The following is a 23395-nucleotide window of genomic DNA, read 5'->3' as shown; positions in this document are numbered from 1 at the left end:
ACATCTTCTGTCAGTTCCGTATATTTCATTATAATGTTTATGCCTCCTCCTTACTTTACCTCCACACAACACAAACAGTATGTATGTTGAAAATGTATTTTATTGATCAAATAAATCTTGATCAACAATCCAAACATGTAATAGGAAGAAATAAAAAATATCTACCAAAAATATTCCTAAAGCTAAAACCCACTATCCAGTTCACATGGAAAAAGCAAATACAAAAGAAATAAAAAAATCCCATCAAGTAATTCAAAACATAAACAATCAAAAGCTTACTTCCTCTTGAGAGTAATTGCTTTCAAAAGATTAAAATTTGGGATTTTGTGCTAAATACATATATATATAATCGTAATTTTTTAATCACATGTTTACTCCTTTATCCCGTGGGTATCACTTATTAGATATTATTTTTAAATTATATACCAGTATTGTGACGTCACAATGGTTTTTCCGCGAAAGTGATAAAGTAAAATAATGTGGATTCATATATAAAAAGTGTAAAACGGTGATGGCTATGTATAAAACGTGTGATAAAAAAAATTTCCAATGATTTGTGGTTGGATATGATTTTTGTTGTGTGTTTTCCCCTCGCCAAGGCTCGGGGATAAAAAAGACACACAAACACACACAAAACGAGTTGGATAAAAATCATATACAACCACAAATCACTGGGAATCCTATATATTTTTCGAAAAAGAAAAAGATAAAACTTACACATTCGTATTGAAAATACAAACATTTACACTTTTTACATGTACGTTTAAGTGCGTATTGGGTAAGAGATTCACCTTATGTGCTGTTAAAATTTTCTATATATAGTATAATAATCCTCTGTGTATCTATTTATAATGATGAGAATAATATATTATATTTTAATGTGTTTTTTTTTTTCTTTCAGATAAATATTTTATAGACAAGGTAAATTTTTAGGTTATTCACGATATTAAAATACGATTGAGCAATGTATTCTTTGATTTAGCAAAGCTGAACAAGATCAAATTGATAATGTTTATTAAATGCATGGAATAAACAACAGTTAATCAATTAAACTAATTAATTCAGTAAGTATTGACATTCCGAAAGGAGTGTTACAAAAATATAAATAAGTCTGAGGTTTAATTTACATTCATTCGTGTTTAAAATATTTGACAAGAAAATTCAATTTATAGATGTTATGGATAATAAGTGTCAAATAAAGCCACAACTTATATTTAAACGTAATTTATATACATGTAACATTTGACACAAACTTAGAGTATTCTTAATGTGGTGAACCTCGAAGTAAGAAAATTAGCATTATCATCGAGCTTAAGAATAATTTGTGCTGAAAAATAAACGAGAGGAAAAAAGAAAAAAATATGCATGAGTAGTTTTAGCTCTCACTACAATTACTTAAACAATGATGAACACGGCATGGGAAGTCATGAAAAAGAAGTCATGAATTCTTAAATTAAAAAAAAAGATAATGAAAGTAACATGAAGTCTCTAGGAAATTTTCAGTTCGATAAAAAATATTTATAATGTCTAAGTACTGTAATAGTGACAATATTTTGGAGAAAGTCTCCTCTATGGAATCCAATTTCTGCCACAGTGCTATATACTTTGTGGGCACCCGAGTAACTAAGTTGGTTTGTTGCTATCTTTTTAAAAAAGATTTGGGGGGGGGGGGGTAAGACGCTTGTACTTGGGTGCTTTCTACATTTTTTGACATTTTGGCATGTTTTTTGACTATTTTTATGACATAGAATCACTCGATAAAAGGAAACAAAAGTTTAAAGTAAGCATTTAGCAAATTCTATGGTCGTTAAAATGATCATTGATGACTTTTAACTGGCTTTGTTAGGCCAATTCTTTAATATACGGATTAATCCCTTTTACCTGATCAATACAGAGGGATCATGGCTGATGAGAACAGTCAACAGGAGACGCTTTCTTGCAGGCATCTGATCCCACCTCTGGTGTTCTCAAAAGACCGTGTTTTTCCCTGTTTACTCATTTGTATTCATTTATTTATGGGTTTTTTTAAGAGATCGATCACTGTTAGTTATCTTCATTTCTTTCATTCCTGTTCTCCGCTCCCTTGAGACCTAGGGAGTACATGTTGAAAATATGCTTTACAATTTTGTTTCTTTTGGATGTTAAATCAATTTGCTTACATGACGATTATGAATATTTAAACCCATAATCAATCATAAAATTCATATATGAGGATCCAAGACTCAGACTCATGGAAAATATAGAATTGATCATTTATTTGAAATGCATTTTATTTTTTTAAACCTTCACAGAATTAATTTGACATCTTGAGGAAAAATCGTTTACATAAATATACCGAATGAAAAGTCCTTTATCTAATTCTTCTGAAATAAGGAATGTCAGAAAACGCATCTCTTTTCAATTCCCTCAATCTTGGACATCTAACAAAAACACTCTACACTGTGTTATGACTACAAAGAGTAAGAAGACATATTGACAAATTAAAAAAAATTTTCATGCCTATTTGGTGAGGCAAACTCAGATGACTAAATGACAAATTGTTATAATCGATCTAAATCTTAGATAATAACTTTCATAATTTAATCTACATTTTCCTCTTATTAAAAGGAAATGAATCTACTTTCATGGTAAAAAAGGGCCCGATGTTCTGAGATTTCTTCATGTAGCACATGAAGGAAAAATGCCTTTTGATTTTATGTTCTAACTTACAACAAAACTTTAGAACAGACATGTATCTTGCCTTTTGGGCATAGCTAGCAATTTTCAGATAATTAGCAAAAATCGTGCAAGCAAGATTAATCATGTAACTGTATTTTTTTAGAAGTACATGTTATCTATTCTAAAAATTGACAATGAACGACGGCAAAATAATGGTTAGACTAACACATAAACCTAATGACCTACATTATGTTTGACCTACAGCGAAACATTTATAATTTAAGTAACTTATGGTGTTAGCGGGGACCATTTCACTGCAGAAAAGAAATAGTAATAACAGTAATAATCAATATGTTACTCTGGTACTTTCAAGTGTCAAGAATGGAACCTAACGTGAATATTTTATTTTTTCATATACATAAAAAAAAATTGTACTGAAAACCCCACCAAATTTATTTCCCTATGATATTCAAACTAAAGACCTTTATTATTACTGTTCTTATTTCTAGAGTGAACTTTGAAATTCTTAATGTTGAATGGCAAAGTGTTCGTCATTAATATCATAATGATATGACTAATTCTTTGTCATGAATCTGAAAGAGTACAAAAAATCAAGCATCTTTCAACAAAAAACATTTGTATGTTACATTGCTTCAAACGAAGATTTGCAAAAAATTCAGTCGATCTTGTACTCAGGTTAGTAGTTAAATAATTTGATGAGATCAAATCTTGGTCTGTACCTTTCTTTATCTCGACTTTCTCTCCAGAATTTGAAATTTCTATGAAGGATTATAATTTATCATTGATAGGCAATACCCTATTTATAAGGATTTATATATATTTAAAAAAAACACAAATTAAGTTAAGTCAATTGACTTCAATACCACTCGTGTAGGTGTTAAGTTAGCTGATGTATATTTTCGCTTTTTGTACATTCGCGGGTGTTTGAATTCGATGAAATGTGAATTATTCTCCAATATGTTTGTAATTACCTATCAGCATATAGATTATTCAGTATTTTGAAATTTTCGACTTAATAGAGGGAGCAGTTAAACAATGCTAGTTATTTACCCCATAGATATCAAAAATCTATTCTCAATTACAAAGATCACGTTTCAAAATTCATATGTCATGCTTTTCATTTTTTGTGTATCCCTTTTTTTTAATCATGTGAAGTCACAATACAGGTCAAAAGTTTTACAAAAGAATATATCTTGCTGAGAAAAACGGGAATAAATTTACTTCGGTACTAGCTTGAAAATACGGATATATATTCAATTGCTGTGGTAAAGTTTAGAAATTTATTTCAAAATTAAGGATTATTTCCCTCGTACATAGCTCTGATCCTTTGACGTATTTGGCTCCAGTCTTTGGCACCTACCTTTTTTCAGCTCTTCAAAATTTTTTATTTAAATATTTCGGATTTCTATCGTTTCGGCATGAGCATCACTGAAGAGACATTATTTGTCGAAATACGCATCTGGTGCATCAAATGCAGCACTGTTAAGGCGTACTTCGAAGAAATCAACAGAATATAAACGTGCATAAATACATATCTTTTTGAAATGAATTTTAATTTTGTAAAGATACTATATTATCTTTTGACTTTAACATTCTTTGAAATAACATTGTATACCCCGCTCTGTACTGAATTTGGTTTGGTCACGTTATTTGATAGTCACGTGATAATGCATGAAATGTGTACTGTATGTAGGTCACAAACAAATTTCAATATCGCAAGGGCATACCCTAGTTAAAATTAAAAATTAAAGTAATAGATTGTTTCTACATAACTTATAGTTTATGGAAAGTGCTGCTGCTTTAAATAGAATTCGCATTTTATTAGTTTAAATTTCAAGTTATCTTGCTAATGTCGAAATATGTGTAACCTTTACCAAGTATATCATGTATTTGTTAAGTTATGCTATCGATTTCAGGAAAGCAGCAGCACTTTTCAAGTTAAGGAATATGTCCATTATGTGTATTCAAAAAATGGTCAAGATCTATTAAGTGTATGCCCTTGCGAAAACGCGTTTAATGAGGCACCTCGGCGTGAAACATGCACACCCTGTAGACAAAAACACGGTAGAATTAATTCAATACATTCTCTCGATATTTTTTAAATAATGGCACTAAACAAACGTTTCAGATTTGTATAAATGGTCTACCTGAGATTTTCAAAAAATATTCTGTTTAATAATACCATGCATTTTTCACTGTGAAAAAATTACTTGATCCGCCTCTCACTGCACATAAAATGCGTCAAACTTCACCATGATGACGTCATGTCGACAAGTGCATTGCGATCAGTGACTTGTTTATATCTTGCTGTGTGGGATTTAACTAGCGACAAAAAAGAATGCAGTGGTAAGTTTTGATGTAGTTCATTACTCTTATGCAGTTTAGATTCGCAAATTATTTCATTTTCTGTTATTGTGAGGAATTGCTATATTTGTGTGATGTCACAGTAAACTTTTCCGTATAAATTAGGCCCCGCCCCCTTTATGAAGCCTTAACAGAGCTGCCAAATTGGTACCGTATACGATTTACATGTATTTAGTTTCTAGTTTTGCTCTTTTTACCCATGGCTTTAAATGAGACTTTTGATATCCTTGTTTCATCAACTTGTTTGTCAATAGCTTGCCTCGTTTTAGAAATTGTTCATACGTAGAGCACGTTCTTGCGTATCGAATCAACTGGGAGACAAAAACCCCATATGCAGGTGATAAGGGTATATTGCTACAAAAGTAAGGGAAGATGAAGATTAAAAAATTGAAGTCATCCCGTTTATCATACAGCTTTGTTGTTAGGTTACCATTAAACTTTTTCTAGTAAAATAAAATTGAAATATGAAACAGATGTGTCAGACTCTGTGGTATCTTTTATTCCAAGCTCATGGATGTAAAAATTGTTAATTGATAATACATCGTCGATATACCGGTATCTAAATGTCGAGTTTAATGCAACAGCAAGTGTTTTCTTCTTTTGCAGAAGTTTTTAAATAAATTTTGTTTCATATGAATGCAAAATAGGTCTGCTAACAAGGGGGGCGCAATTGGTACCCATGGGCATTCCAACAGATTGTTGGAAAACCTAATCTCCAAAAACTTCTTAGATATTGTCAATCAGAAACTCAAGCATCTTTTAAATTTCAACTGCAGAGTAATTTTGTATACTTTCAGAATGTTCTTTAAGAAAATAATTTTGCAAATGACCAATGATCGACACAGTAATATATTTACGAGTTCCATTATTATTAATAGAGCAGCTTTCTATGATGTTAAAAAGTCTGGACTTTTATTATCGTGGGAAATGGTTGTACAAAGTGTTGAAAAGTCTTACGTCTTGATGTTATTGACTTTAGTAAAATTTTGTGACTGTTTAGTCAAATGTAGCATAAAAGTATGAAAGTCCTATATATCTGCAAATTACGTCATATATTTTATTTATATATATATATATATATATATATATATATATATATATATATATATATATATATATATATATATATATATATATATATATATATATATATATATATATATATATATATATATATATATTAGTATATGTTTGATCTGTGTGTTTGTTTATTTGATTGTTTTGTGTGTGTGTGTGTGTGTGTGTGGTTTTTTTTGTTTTTTTTTTTTTTTGCTTGATTGTTTTTTGCAAAACCCACGTCAAAACAATCATAACAACTTATCAATTCATTTTTTTTTAATTTTAATTCTATTATGGATTTTAGGGAAATAGAATCTTAAATGTCTGTAATAATGTAGTAAAGTTATATATTTCAAATTAGGAAGGCACTTAGTTAACAATTCATTTATTAAAGGTGACATCGTTCAAAGCTTTATATATTAGAACATATTTAAACTTAAAACAAAATTATAATAAATGACTTAATATTTAGAAATATGCTTTATTTACATATGCGTTTAGATATTAGAATGACGATGCATGTACTCCTTTCTCTGAACAAGATATTTAGAAAACATGTTTAGTTGATTTTTTTTTCTTCTTTTTTATGTATTTATTTATTTATAACAAAACACCATTTCTCTTTGGATTGGTAATTATTATATGTTTGTGATGTTCTTACACATGCACTGAAGCATAACATTGTAATCAAAACGGATTTCTTTAAATTTTATTATTTGAGGATACTAAAAATTCACTACAGTTTCAAGTTGAAGTATATGTTGATTTTAAAACCAATGACATTTCATTAAAGCGTCTTGGTCATTAAAATGTGATTGTCTATCATGTTCTACTAGAATGTTTTCAATGCTCATCCCAATTGCAGTTTTCCCAAGCTTTAGATTCGGATATTCAGATCAGTATTTTTCTCTTTAAAGACGTTATAATAGAGTAGGATTTCACCCCTAGCAAGCTTTCCCCTCGGAATTTGTACTCTAGAGTAGGATTTCATCCACGGGGATCACACTCTAGGGCCAAATTTCCCTTCTTTCTAGGATCCCCCCCCCCACCATATAAAATCTAAATTGTAATAGTCTGGGCCATTATAAACCACAGGGACAATTAGCTAAAAGTTCATGAAAGACAATTGGTTTTTAATGGAAAATGAGTGTTTTCAGTTCATAAATTATTGAATTTTATTATAAATTCTAAAAATATATTTCAAATCTTGGAGTCTCATAGAGTCTAAACGAAAAAGTTTTAGCTCTCAAAAGAAATTGTAAAATCAATCAGTATAAAAACTCTTAAGACTCAACCCGTAGCAGAGTGGTTATACAGTAAAATTTGTCTATCCTGGATGTTGTGTGTTTAAAAATCTTTCCTCATATCATGTACATTCTTTGATCTTTTCAGCGAATTCGGTTGTTTAAATATTCCGGAATGTTGTCTAATCCGGCCAGTCTCTAATGAAGCAGGGGTCTCAAGATTTGATAATTCTAACTGGAGTTTATCAGGCTTCATTTATTTGCCTTCTAACGAACAAGTAATTCAAATATAGGTCGGTGTGTAGGAAAGGATTTTTAAGGGGTAAGAAAACTCTAAGATTTATATTGTTAATGGTTCCCATGTACCATCTCGTGGGCATTTGATTGGGGCAGTTCTTCATTCGAGAAGGCAGAAGAAAAAAATCCAAACAAAATAAACAAAAACAAATTTTGTTAGTACAGACATGCAGAGGGAGAGACATCATTATTCGAAAGAGAAGTTTCGCTTCGCTTTGCAAAAATATCCTTTTGGAGAAATAAATATAGCGGCCTGGGGAGAAAATTTACTCTAGGGGATATAGCATTCTATTTCAGAGTAGGATACCCACCCCACCTCACCCCAAGAAATTGAATCCAGTATGGGATTTCCATGTAGAAAATCCACTCTAGTATCATTATCCTCAGGTCCGTAGGAAGCAATTTCACTTTGAGGGGGCACTATCATACATTTTCAGTGGGGGGGGGGGGGGGGCTATCAACTACCAAAATTCCTGGACAAGCAAAAAAAAAGGTCATCAGACGTTTTTGGCATATAGTAGCTATGTTTTCTATAGTATTCTATATAGGAGCAAAATTATTGGAGGGGGGCACGGCCCCCCGTGCCCCCCCCCCCGGTTCCTACGGCCATGAGCCTATATTCCTGGAAGAAATCCTACTCTAGAGCCAGTTTTCCGGGAGGACGAGTTAGAGGGAAAAGCCTACTCTATAAGAATGGTACAAAGGGGGGATCAAAAGTGCAAAAATGACATGTATTGACAACTATTTTCATGTATTTTTCTTCGAATTTTTGAGCATCATATTGGTACCATGTACTGCGGCTCGACAGTTGGCGATAAAGTACAATCAAATTATTGCAATAAGTACCTTTGTGAGTTCACGATAGCTCAAAGGGTTATTAGTGCAACTGAACTACTTCGAATCCCACTGTGGGACGTGGAGACAGGTCCTTCGGATGAGACCGTATAAACTGAGGTCCCGTGTCGCAGTAGGTGCTGGCACGAAAAAGATCCCTCACTGCTCAATGGCCCTGAGTGCCGAGCATAGGTCAAAATTTGCAGCTCTCCACCGGCAAGTGGTGGCTTCTCCATATGAGTGAAAAATTCTCGAGAGGGGCGTTACACAGCACAGAAACAAACAATCAAACAACTGAAGGGACATAAAAGGAGTTTTTGTTCCCAATTTCGGCAATCGCACTCTTGTCACAAGGCCTGTATGCATTCGTTACAACGTAATTTAAAAGGCTTCATCGCCTTCGGGTATTTCCACCTATATTCGATTTGATGATCAGTGTTTCTTGGCCCACCACGAGTATGAATTTATATCCAAATAAGAATATTTGAAACATTCTTCGCTTTTGTGCAGAGGCACTGATTTTCCTTTCCAGAATTCTTTTGTATTTGGAGCAGCTTTCCTTCAGGAATCCTAATAATGACCCCCTAAACAGATTCGCCTTCTGACTGGAATGAAGAAATACAGTGTTCCTATTTTCACTGCAGCGCAAAGTGGATATACTCAGTAAATTTTAAAATAATGAATGTGATTTGAAGAATCCAAGTGATACTTATAATTGGCCCGGAAATAACCATAGTCTGTTTGTTTTTTTAGCTATGGATGTTTTTGCATAAATATAGGCTATCGGAATGTATGGCTTAATCCTTATGAATGTTTTATGCTTTGATTGATTGTATGTTGTTTTAAGTCCCTTTCGAGAATTTTCACTCATACAGAGACATCACTATATACCGGTGAAGGGCTTCAAATTTAAACCTTTTCTCGGCACTTAGGGCCATTGAGTAGTGAGGGTTCTTTATCGTGCCGTAATAGGGGGCCTCGGTTTTTTAGGTCTCATCGAAAAACCCGAAACGTTCATTTCAAAGTGCCGAGCGCTTGGCGAAGGATCAGTTGCTACCTATTCTTATCGACTTAGATCTGTCGCGGCCGTGATTCGAACACACGACCTTCCGATCACGGAGCGAGAGCTCTACCGACTGAGCTACCGTGACGGCTTTTGAGCTTTGATAACAATCACGTTGTGTTCTTCATTTGCAAGAAGTCTTCTCTAGAACTTTTTTTTTTAAATATCATAGCCAGTAATGTAATTAAAACAATCAGGACATTCTAAATCCAAATAAACAAGGGGAAGCTTTTTTCTTTGTATATATGAGACTATTTCGATTGGATCATAATAAAATCTTCTTGGTATAAATGTCGTGCAAACAAAAGCATACATTTTTTTTCCAGAAACACAGGTGATTATCAACGTATTTTTTAAAAATATAATAAATTAACCTGAATTTTACCACCAATGTTTAACTATTTTTAGTGATTTATGGAATTTAAAGAGCTTTAAATTTCAGATGTGCCACAGAATATATTTTAGAAAACACTGAGATTCTATTCTGTATATATTGCTTCCATATCAAGCGGGAAATGGAAGAATAACATTTACCTAAAGAATTTTAGACTGTTTGAATTCTTATATAACATGACAAATGGTTAAATTTTATCAATAGTATTTTATAAATCTACCATTTCCTCACTTTTGATTTAATATAATCTGCAAAAAAATATATCTCTTAAGATATATTGCACATATCACGTGACTTTCTGACAAACGAGTATAGTGCGCGATTGGTCTACTAGTCATAGTTTATGTATGATACATCACACGAAGTTTTCTGACAAATGATATTAAAAGCATATACTACCTTGAGATTGGGCATAAAGTTGACAACTGAATCTAAGAAGCGCGTGCCGCATAACGAAGGTAAATATTATGTATTTGTATGATATCTGAGAGGGAAAAGAAGTTGTTTAGTTAGCTGAGTGCTTTTAATTTTCGTTGTAGCATACATACATATATAATTGTAAGTATGGTCGTCAAACTTTTTTTTTAATTTGTACATTTTAAGTTTACCTTAAAGGAAAAGTAACAATGAATTTTCTCATTGAATAAAGCCAAATTACTACATAGTTTTGCTTCTAATAAATCGTTACCAGTTAAAGATAATTTTACATACCTGACTTCAAACAATTCTCTATTTTAATTTCATCATTTTTAAAATGTTCTATAGTCTTATACTGTTTTACTGGATATCCAGTGGGGAATTTTAAACTTATTAAAAAATATTCTTTTATTTACAAATGGTTTAGGAAGCTCTCAATGAAAACGAAGAATTTTATTACTTTTAAGACATATGACTGACAGGAACTGATTAATAGCTTACTTGAATTTCACAAATTTAGTTTCAGTGGTCATTACTTCAAAGGGCATTCACATTATTAATGTATAAAAAGTACGGAATAAATCTCACTGCCACTGTATGATTTTTTTTCATGGAAAACCAAATTAACCAAATACGTACATACTTTTTTTTTAATTCTCTTTCGTTATTTGTATTGAAGCTTGTCAATAAAAATACTAGTAACCCGGAATTTACTTTTAAGAATCATTTCTGTCTTCGTTTTCTGTGATTTGTAGTTCTATTTAATACTATCATTAAAACAAGAAAATTAAGAACAGTGACCTATCACTCGAGGCCTATTTGATTTACGCAAGACGTGGAAAGCTGAAGAGCATTAACCATGATGTGTCAAATCAAATATTTCATTTTATAAGAAACACATGTTCTCGGATACATAATTATCTGAATGTATGGATTGTCAAACCGATCAGAGAAAAGTTGGCATCGTAAAAAAGTACTCATAGATTTTGATTCCTTGTTTTATAAACTAAAAATGTTTAACTTCATAGAAAAATTAAAATGCTGTTTTTTTTCTAAAAGTACTTTAAACACACAATTATATGTGATGCATCGACTGTATTAAAAATCTGTATAAACATTATCTAATGGACAGGCAGCAAACAAATGGCATTTTTATTGTCTCTATGAGGTCACAAACTTTTAGAATTCCCCGTTATATTTTTAAAAGAAAGACTATGGTATTTATAGAGCGCAAAATTGCTCAGGTACTATATGCGCATATTTCACTGATATCGGAATTTACACAATATATCATTATATCAAGTTTTAACAGACCTCTTTTCGATATGTTCCAATCAAATTTTCGAGGTAAAATATACTATTTTCTTTCAAAATAATTGAAATTTGGAAAATAGGTCATTTTCATGACATCATACTTAACTTATGACGTCATTGTTGATAAAAATAATTTATAGCTTTGAAGTGAAGTCTGCAATTATCTCCCTGGTTTAGAATATAATTAAAGATTTCTACAAGTTTTATTTTTAGGGGGACTGGAAAGTACAGAATATACAGTCATTAATATGTAACGCATAGTTAATTTGAAATTTTATCCTCATTTACGTATTTATAGAGGAACGATTTCTCCCTTTGTCTTTGTGTTTACAATGAAGTGACTCCAATACTACATTTATATCCTATTGAAGAGGGGGGGGGTCCCATGAACAGATGTCACAAAATGAAAAGAATCACAAATTATAGTCGTGTTAACTCAAAACAACATCTTTATACTGAGGGGATTAATGTATGTCAGTTATTGTGCAAAAACATGCTCAATTATGATTTTTTATGTCGATTACAAATTAACCATTGTAATATCTTAACTATAATTTTAAAGACCGATTTCAACTCTAAGACTTAACATACACACATGGATTTGTAAATATTTACAGATATATATGCAGTCAAAGTTTTGATATGAACACAATGTGATGTTAAAAAAGGTATTACACTGCAAATCTTTATGTCGCTTCATTCATTTGCAAATTTCAAAATAAAATTTTCAGTCCTATAAGCGTTCCGAATAGATTGAATTCAAGGAATGTTAAATAAGGTTTTTTAGTTCCTGTATAAAAAGAAAGCACCACTTCTCACAAAGAAATGCATGGATCTTCTTTCATACGAAATCAAAGCATGTTGCTGAAAATCAATTAACTTCGGTAACGATTTTGTTTTAAATTAAACGCACAGAATGCAGATTTCAAAAAGAACTGAAAGTTATCTTAGAGAGGAATATCACCGATTCTAGTTGTAACTCATCTACTTTAGACCATTACATTTTCGGCATAACAAAATGAATTAGACAAAAATAATTGTCTTTAAATTCTTAAAAATTTAACTTCCGTAACGGTAATTCAGGAGAGCTTTTGCATTAAAGGTATGAAAAATTTTATTATTTTGGGAGCGAAATGTTTAATACTTTTGTTTAACATCTTAAAACAAAAGTTTATTTTAACCATTGCCAAGAATTTCAACTTTTATTGCTGGAAATTAACTTCCGTAACGATATTTTTCTCGAAATTTTTACTTAATATCAGATACATGCGGGACTTCATGAATCATACTTTAGCGTTCTAAATTGAACATCAGAAAACAAAAAAATGGTCAAATTCAGCTTTATTTTAAAAATAATAAGACTTGTTCAAGCATTAACTTCCGTAACACTACCTTAAAATCAATGGTATATTGAAATTATTGTAAAACGTTAACGATATCAGATCTGTGGACAATTCTTTTGTTTCAAGTTCACGGATATGTCCTTTAGAGAATTGTGATGTTTATTTTGCTATTTGAAACAATTATTGTTTTCATGTTTTATTCCCTGAATTGGTCCTTCTATCGTAGAATGACTGATGTGAGAGACCTTTAAGAAACAAAACATGTGAACCTAATAACAGTGATACGTGTACTTTACGTGTAGTTCACTGATCTTGGAATGCACGCTTGGTTATAGAGTCTTAATTGTAAAAGCAACAATCATGTTTATTCTTCTCTAAGTGTACCGACAAATTAGATCCTTAATAAGATTGCGGACTTCAGAAATTATAATAAAATAGATATATAAGAAGTGAAGTTACTCTATCAAAGAAAGGACATATCAGTAAATCACAAAAGATGTCACGCAGGTTAGCTGAAATTGCTTTAAAATCGGATGAAACGGAAACAATTAGTGATTAAAATGTTTCTCTGAATTAATGATTCGCAGATTTAGGGTAGTCTTACAAAACTGTTAGGATAAACACCGTGATTTCATTTGAAGAGAATTTATAACATATTGTTATTTTTAATATGTTGATAGTACCGAGACACCTTTGTCGTGGCTATAGGTGCAAGTAGACTGAGGTGTCTGTCACGACGAAATTGTACTTTTTAACATCCAGAATAACGTACTTAGCATAGGTAATTTGTTGACATTTTTATGGAAAGAATTACATTGAATAGATATGCGACTTTAACTCAATGTGTCTGAGATTTAATTAGATGCATAACAATTAATTGGCAGCTATTAAATTGGATAAAGATAATTCAACTCTCTCACCTTAAGTATATACGGTGTCTATACTACAAACGAATTCAATAATAAACTGTTATATGCTAAAAATAAAACAGATCCAATTAGTGACGTAGCTTGGTTTTTCCTTTCAGACGGGCAAAGAAGTTCAATTGTATAAAAAAAGCAATATGGGTTAATTGTGAAGGTAGATATAGCCTGGAAAAAATCTGCATAATTCACTTCACATCCTTCCCCAATACTAAGGGTATTGGTACAACAGTATTTAACTAGCTATTTATATATTTATACTTGAAAGCAAGCAGTACTGTTCTTGTTTATTTGTGTTTTGCCTATTTCGGCTTTTTGTGATTTCTTTGATTTTTAATTTCATGAGAATTTTAATAACATTACATCAAGTTATTTCTTCTCAATTAAATCATAATTATAAACAAATTACTGAATTGTTTGGAACAACCACTTGACTGATTACGTGCGTTCAACTTACCACTTTTCCGTAAATCGTCTCTGGTTCCCTACCAAAGCAATCTTGCTTTTCTGCGATAATGCGTTCTGTTTTTAGCTATTGATTTTATTTTACTTTTCCATTTATTAATTAATTCATTATTGTTATTATTATCATCGTCATCATCATCTTCATCATTACTATTATCATTATTATTATTATTTATTTATTTATTTTTATTTATTTTCTTTTTTGCTTTCTCCGATGTTTTAAATTACTTTTTTCCGTTCGCTAGGTATTATATGTTGCCTCTTCTTACCACGAAGAGGACTTCTATTATAAGCGCTGCAATAGTAGTTACAACGCACTTTGAATTTTTTTTTCAAAGTGCGTTAAATTTGGAACCAGGTTAACGCATTTTGAAAAAAAAATCTTTTCAAAGTGCGTTAATATCGACCATATTACAGTCATTCTACGATAAAAGGACCAATTCAGGGTATAAAGCATGAAAACAATTTATTGTTTCAAAAAGCAAATTGTACATCATATATATATATATATATATATATATATATATATATATATATATATATATATATATATATATATATATATATATATATATATATATATATATATATATATATATATCAGTGTTCTTGAAAAAAAGAATTTTCCACAAATCTGGTATAGTTAACTTTTTACATCAATTTCATTTTACCATTGGTTTTAAGGTAATGTTACGGAAGTTAATGCTTGAACATGTCTATATATTTTTTAAATAAAGCTGACTTTGACAAATTTTTCGTTTATCTGATGTTCAGTATAGAACGCTAAAGTATGTTTCTTGAAGACTGGCATGAATCCGATATCAAGTTAAAATTTCAGTAAAAATATCGTTACGCTTAATCAGATTAGTTACCAGCAATAAAAGTAAAAATTCTATGCAATAGTTAAAATTAAAAGTTTGCGTTAAGATGTTAAACAAAAGTATGAAACATTTCGCTCCAAAAATAATAAAAATGTTAATACCTTTAATGCAAAAACATTCCTGAATTACCGTTACGGAAGTTAATATTTTAAGAGAGACAACCGTTTTTGTCTAATCTCAGCCCGGAGGACCGGGCTGCTTTATACATATAAGTTTAAGTTTTGGTGTATGGGATTGAGGTGGGAGAAGTTATTTAGAATTAAAGGTTAACTATACATTAAAAGAGTATACATCAGAATGTTCACTTTCCCTTTATAAATTACGAGATGCACAATATATTTACTTCCATGAATTACTTCTTTAAAAATATATATGTTTTTCATATGTAATATACAAAGTTGCTTATATATTTTGGATGATAGGTGATACATGTGTCTGATTCTGATTTATATTTTATATTTAATGCAGCCAGTATCGTTTTTGTTCGATTTTCATCCGATTAGAAGCTTTCCGTAAATCTTCCCGACTATAGTCTCGATCATTCATTGCCTGTATCACACAAATCGAAGCGGTTTAATGATCAAGATTTTACTTCATTTATTTCCCGGGCGACAATTCATGGCAACTTCAATGTTTTCTTGTTCATTTTTTATGTCGAAAATGTAACAGCCTAAAGTAGCTGATTCGCAACTAGAATCGATGATATCAGGTTCCATGGTCTCTTTCAGATAACTTTCAGTTCCTTTTGAAATCTGCATTCTGTGCGTTTAATTTAAAACAAAATCGTTACGGAAGTTAATTGATTTTTAGCGACATGCTATGATTTCGTACGAAAGAAGATCCATGCATTTCTTGCGAGAAGTGGTTTGTTTTCTAGGGAAAAATATTTTAAACATTAATTGCAGTCTATTTGGAACACATATACGGCTGAAAATTTCGTCTTGAAATTTGTAATTGAATGAAGCGACATTAAGATTTGCAGTGGGATATATTTTTCAACATTATATTGTGTTCATATAAACTTTAAATGCATATATATCGGGAAATATTTACAAAACCATGAATGTATGTTCAGTCTTAGACTTGAAATCGATCTTTAAAATTATAGTTATTGTGACTCAGACTACCTTATGTTTCTGCGGTAGTTAGTCCATCCTGCTGACTTTTTGTTGCCGTACTTTGTGGTTCTGTAGCTTTCTGGGGGCGGATCTCTGGGCTTTTCCTTATTAGCTGCAGCAGAGGCTGAGCGCTTTCTTTTTGAAGTGCCTCTGGCCAATGTTTGGGAAGTGGTTGATGCATCTTCACCAGCTGTCATCCCACTGGACACAGGAGGGGGTTTATGGACCTTGGATTGTTCCCTTCAGTGGCACCAAATCTCGACGTTGCAGTGCGCTTTCTTTTCGGCATTTCTCATGCAATATAGAAACTTGCCAAATTATCACAAATTTTAACAATTATACAATAAAATCCAATCTTCTTTGATAAGGGTTGCGTTACCCAATTTCATACAACTCATGAGCTAAATATTTCCGGAAATAAAATTAATCATAACTTCTTCGATATTTTTGATAAAAGATTACAAAATTAGTCAATTTTATACCACTCATGAGCCAGCTATTTTATCACGCTACCATGTGCTTATGGAGCAGACGACAATCCAAGACCATCGTTCGTTTAAATATCGAAAATATTTTCCATAGATGATAAAATTGTATGAAATGTAGTATAAAATTACAATATCAATTACAATTAACATTTTTTTACCAGTCAATCAGTTGTATTTTTACCAATTTATGCTCTTGATGGATCTGTGTCTGTTCTCAGTTCAGCAACCAGATTTAAAAGGGAGCCCGAACCCGATGTTAATTTTGAAATCTCTGTACATCATTCATCAAACTTGACTTCTTTTCTCATAAAATAAATGCATCTATTTTTTATTATTAGATAGATGCTAATATTACAACGGTAAATTTATAAGCGATATGAAAAATTCTTAATTGGGCATGTTTTTGTAAAATGACTGATTAACGCACTTTGGAAAAAAATGTTAAATTTTGATAAACAAAAAGGGGGCTGAGTTTCAAAAAACTATGCTACGTGGTCGAATTAATTTCTTTTAAACTATATTCCTTATATAGATATCAGGACATAAAGGAGGACCGGGCTGAGTTTTTTTTTTGGTAATCTTAAGATCTGACTTGTGACAATTATATGATCTGTCACTGCCATCTTTCAAAACTATCTAGGTATACTGAAGTTATTTTTCTAAGGATTGTAAAAAAAAAATTACTATGCTTGTTTACAGTTAAGTTGCATCTGAAAAATAATTTGAAATGATAATAAATCTTAGACATTTTTTCTAGGCGTTTTACGCTTGGAAATAAAATTTGAATGCGCTAACTACAGTGTTTTTTCTTTTTTGGGGGGGAGGGGGGTTAGAGGATATGCTTATAAATGCAAAATTGCACTGCCTTTATGTGTTATAAGAAAGAATCTTTATAAGGAAAAAGTATTAAATAGGTTTCTTTTAATATCTTTGTTCAGAAAATAAAAATCAAATTCTCTTGAAAACAATTATAACGTGATATTACTTTAAATTTGATTAAGCATTGCATTTGATGTACAGATAACGTATGGTATTCGAATGCATTCAGTTCTGTTTCATATTTGAATGCCTTATTGACTATAGAAGTTAATGATTAACTAACAACTAAACTATACCACAAACGCAATGGCTTCGTTTTCCATTGTATTTCCCTATTTATGCAGTAATATCAACTATCACCTCATATGTATGTCTTCCAACTGATTTGGTGTGCAACGATCAATTTTTAAACCGAGGCAGACTTCAAATAAGTTGATGCTACAGGGTTTTTAACTATACTGTTTAAAGAAAGCATTCCGCAAATTCTTTGGTCGCTATAATGAAGTAATTTGCTAATTGGTACAACTTGAACTTATCACTGGGTCGTATTATGACATGTTTCCTACCAGTCGTGAAGCCTTTTTTATACAAATTTGACTACGGATAACTCCTAATTAATATACAGGGTTCACGGTGGGCGTGACCGGTCGATGCCGGGGGATGCTAACTCCTGCTAAGCATCAAATCCAACCTTTGATGTTTCCAAAGGTTTATTTTTTTGTCTTGTTCAAGATTCGTATTTTTTACTGGATTTATATGATTGATCACTATGATTGATCACTGTTCGTTTTCTTCATATTTTACAGCGGGGGGGGGGGGGCTTAACAATTTAATGTGTTCAAAATAATCTATGAAGATGTCTCTGAAACGCTGTCTAAATTTTATTTAATTATTTAATGTAATGTACACTCAAGCAAGGGATTGCTTAGATTTTCAGAGGGACTAAACTGTCTCAAAGCAAGCAGACCTTACTAATATAACAATATTCAAAGAAAACACTCATTGTAGAATTTGTCAGCACAAAAGCATCATGTAATGAACCAGGCCATTTAGCAACTTACTTGATAAAATTTCAAGCTGGAATCAGTCGCCCATGTGGCGTTTCCCCAATAAAATCGCAAAGAATAATCGTAATTTCTTTTGGACTTTGGTGATCAAAGTAAGAATATTTTGTTTCACTTAATTAATTTCATGGGGTGTTTTTTTCAGACAGAACTGTTGGTATTTTTTTTTTAAACTTAATGTCAAAGGAAGGCTATTCTTTGAAAAGCTAGAGTTTTTTTCAATAAATTCAAAATGCATATTCTTTCCTATTTAATTTACTTTCCCTCAAAATAATCTTCCTTATAACTTCAACTAATATGTAAAGTTTTTTATCCAGTTTTGGAAAGATTATCTATCCGAAACAGGAATATTCCTCAGCGAAGTACTAAATCTAGTGTGAAACGGGAATGAAAACAGCGTCTAGATAACATTTACTTTTTCAATTAGGAGAATTGAAAAAAAGTCGTATAGTGATAAATCTAGTGAATGAAGTGGGTGATTCAATTACTGTATTCCATTTCCACGCAAAAAGTCTTGTGTGTACTTTATTAGTATGTGCAGGTGCATTATCGTGTAAAAGTTAACCACCTCTTATTCCGGACTTCCTACTTCTTTTCTTGTAATGTTTTTGTACCTCAGACAATATCTTTTTTTTTTGTAAATGACTTAAGGAACAAATCTGTCTTTTTGATAAAATTTGAGCGACTTGCTCTATTAAAATTAAAATCGGGTACAGAAATTTCCTTGTTACTAATAACCCTATCATCTTTATGTATGAGTAAATACTGGAAAAAAGGTTGTTTTGTTTTTTTTGTTGTTGTTGTTTTTTTGTTGTTTTTTTTTTTTTGTTTTTTTGTTTTTTTTTTTTGTTGGGTTTTTTTTTTTTTTGAAAATGGCCCTACTAAGAGAGCTGAAGAAGTTCTTAGACATTCCCGTATGGGAAAATTTTAAAGATTAATTATTATACCCCAAGTACAACTCCCTGAGAATATGGTTCTTATATTATGAACCTTTTACATAATATATATGGTTTTTATGTAAAATAAGAGTTTGGCGGGTGCCGATTTGCCACTTTTAAAGTGGCAGATTTAACCGGCATAGTGTCTCGTGCTTCTTGAAAAGGGGTGTCATATAGAGCTGTGAATAATAACATTATTTTAAAGATAAGATTATAGTTCGAAAAATATTTGGTATATGCTATATATATGATCAAGACATATATTAAAATTTGAAATATCCCATTAAATTTTATTATGCCATTTGAGAATTGAATAATCCTTCAAAATTGTATCAGATATTTTGGATCACCCTGTTCTTTCCTGACTTCTAAACATTCTTTTAATAATGTTCATAGTGTTAATAATAAACACTACCAGATAAAATGTTCATAAAATGTTCATATTTTTAGCAATCTGATTTATAGTCAATCTCCCGTCTCTGTCAATCAGAACTTTTTAGCTGCGGATGATTTCTCATTCAGAATTGATCTAGACTTTCCCGATTGTCAGATATTTTTATCTGAATCTCTACCTTGTATGAAATGTTTAATCTAACAGTAAACGGTTTGATGGATACCACAGTTTCCATACAATGACTCGAGTTATTGGAAAATTTCTTTCACGTAATATTTATAAGAAAACAGAGCATTTAATATACGACTTGATCTCTTTGGGACTCTTTCTGTTATTGTATCCTCGGTGACCTGAGGGTTGGCTTGGAAAAGGTTGGTTTTGTTCGATATTGCCTTGGGGAAAGTTTGTGATTGTCAAATTTAATCTGGTGCAAAAATTTAAACGAAACATATATGGTGTCATATTTAATGAATAGCTGTTGTATGACATTCCCAATAAATGAAGTTTACGTACTAAACGTGCTGGATTTGCCTGGAATTAAAAATTCAAAGAACTAGAACAGAACTTGACTCTCGTTAAGAAATATAACGTTATCAACTTTGCATAATTTCCACTGGAATAAAAGAAAGACGAAAATATATAGTCTTATGACTTTTATTTTATTTGTAAAATGTGTATACATGTATCTATAAAAATTCCTTAGATATTACAAGCAAATAAACTTTTAGAAAATCTGAAATCACAAAATTTTGACAAAATGAATAGCATTAAAACGTATGAATTTACAATTTATATAATCATATTTCACAATAAATTAAAAAAAACAAACAAACTCTTTGACATTATAGACAACTGCTTCTCCATTAAAACTGGAGCACGGAAATTTTCATATCTTATGATGGGTCATCTACAATCACTTAGTTAAAAACCATTCTGATTCCAAAACCAAGTGAAGTTGATATTAAAAAGATGTTCCTTACCTACAGTATCTTTTAGTCTTCGTAGACCAGGTCTTCAAACAATCTGTTGGAATTTCTTTGGGTCCTAATTGTGCCTAATTGGCAGACCTGCTTTTGTACTCCTCTGAAGCAAAATTTATTCAAACCTTCTACATGAAAAGAAGAGGTCCCTTGCTGTTGTTATCAATTTAACATTTCGATATATCAATTATCAATTAAAATACTCATTTTCATTCATAATTTGATTTGATATACATGTATCCCACTGAACTCGAAATAAAAGATACCACAGAGTCTTACAAATCTGTTTTATATTTGGATGTTTTACTAGAGGAAAAAAACTGAAAGCAATCTTAATGATTATCTTGATGACTTCAACTTTTTATTTTCAACAAATATTATTCGGAAGCAATATTCTTTGTCATGTACATATGGTGTTTATGTCTCTCTTCTAGTTGATTCGATACACAAAAGCATATTCTGCATACAAATACACCAGCCTTGTTTTCATTTACAAATTGTCGTTAGGTCGAATGCAGACTGATGTATTCAATACAAATTGTAAGGTTATTATTTCATATATGCTGAATTGCCTACGGATTACTTTGATTACACGATCATGACAAAGGTCTCATGGCGGGTGTGATTGGTCGACAAAGGATGCTTACTCACTCCTTGGCACGTAAAAGATCGTTTTTCTGGTTTTCGAAAAAGAGTAGGCTCACTGGGGCCGCCAGAGAAACCCAAAAAATCTTTCAATCTGAACATAACTTTTCACTGCCGATATATGGTTGAAATATTGCCGACTCGGCATTAAGCAATATCAATCAATCAATCAATCAATCAATCAATTAAAATTGTTTAATTAGACTAGAATTAGTGTCCGTTATTTTCACTTTTCATTGTTAGAATATTAGAATTCAGAGCAGGGCTTGAAGTGGACTTAAATGTTGTATTAATGTGAAAAAGCTGATATACCGGATATATTCAATTAATTAATTCTCTTTATTTGGAATACATTTTGATTGATTGATTCTTGTTTTACGTCCCTTGCGAGAAAGAGGCGCCGAGAACGAGAATCGAACCTAGAGATCCTATCATGAAACGAGCGCCCCACCATTGTGGTGCATTTTGATAATCAGTCTGTAGTTCACATAAAGTAAATTCATTTGCTGATCCATATTCACTTTGAAGTAAAAAATTGCGTGTTAAACTACAAGTCAAATAGTTTTTCTTTATAAGTTATTGAAACAAGCTACCCATGTTCCACGACAATCTTAGAAACCTAACGACATTTGTTAATCTCATTGTTTAACACAGATATCTCTAATCTTTTTTAATTCACGCTTAATTCAAATTTCTTGGTTCAAAGAATTGTTTTATTAACAAATCTAAGAAAAATAAAAAGAATATGATTATAATTCTAAAGGAATAATAATTTGTGCGAGGAATCATGTCATTTGGCTGAAATTTGAAAAAAAAAAAATGCTTATTTCATATTTCTAAAGACAATATTAAAATTGTACACTTGCTTATCAAATGTGTTCCTTCTAAAGACAATATTAAAATTGTACACTTGCTTATCAAATGTGTTCCTTGCTACAAAATTGTTTCGTTTGTTGGTTTGCAGTAAAATCAAATTTATTTTGTGAACCTTAACCCTTTCATAAGCGGAAGACAACATCCAATCCACTCAAAAAATTCGTAGAGATATTTTTTTCTTAGATGATACATTTTACTTCTTTATTGACAATTAGTCTTAACTTTTTTTTTCTAAAAGAATCGCTTAGGCATATTGAAAAAGAATTGCTTTCTAATTTGTATTGAAATCGGTTCTGTAAATATTACTATCTAGTAAAAATACATTTACCAAAGCATTCCGAAGTAAATATCGTCTGGCATGCCACGCAACAGTAGCAAGTGATCATGTATCATAGGTTCAATCTCAGAAGAAAAAGGGTCACATTCCAACATTCTTAGCAGTAGTTGGTCGGTTTTAGGCTTTCTGATTGGACAAGAAATTCATATACAAACAACTGTCTGCACCAAAACAATTCATTCATCAACCTGAGATAGATAATGTACCTGATAGACCGATAACTGGGAAGAAAGTGCGTCAGTTGATGGCGAAATGATAATGGAATTATTTATAGGTGATAAGAAGGACGTTGTCTGGCTAGAGGTCACACAAACAAATATTTCGTCTGACCATTCCACCGGTTAAGAAAAATAAAAACAACAAACAAACCGTTATTAATAGTTTCAGGTGCAGTTGGCCCATCCTTTACAGTGTTTCCAAGACAAAGCAATATACTATTGCACAATGTCAGACACATTG

General features: G+C 31.4%; 1 protein-coding gene across 1 annotated transcript in view; it reads right to left on the bottom strand.

The window, feature by feature from the left end:
- Positions 1–16592, bottom strand: part of LOC133196126 (lysosomal acid lipase/cholesteryl ester hydrolase-like) — a 34389-nt gene extending 17797 nt beyond the window's left edge. The window contains exon 1 of the mRNA XM_061332061.1: positions 16405–16592. Coding sequence (XP_061188045.1) covers positions 16405–16592 — 188 coding nt within the window. The remainder of the gene's footprint in view (positions 1–16404) is intronic.
- Positions 16593–23395: the final 6803 nt, after the last annotated feature.

The sequence above is a fragment of the Saccostrea echinata genome, unplaced genomic scaffold, assembly GCF_033153115.1.
Source record: "Saccostrea echinata isolate AGI-Se365-2 ecotype Australia unplaced genomic scaffold, CSIRO_AGI_Sech_v1 ptg000030l, whole genome shotgun sequence".
NCBI lineage: Eukaryota > Metazoa > Mollusca > Bivalvia > Ostreida > Ostreidae > Saccostrea > Saccostrea echinata.
The sequence above is the reverse complement of the archived record's forward strand: the minus strand, read 5'-3'. Positions and strand labels throughout refer to the sequence as shown.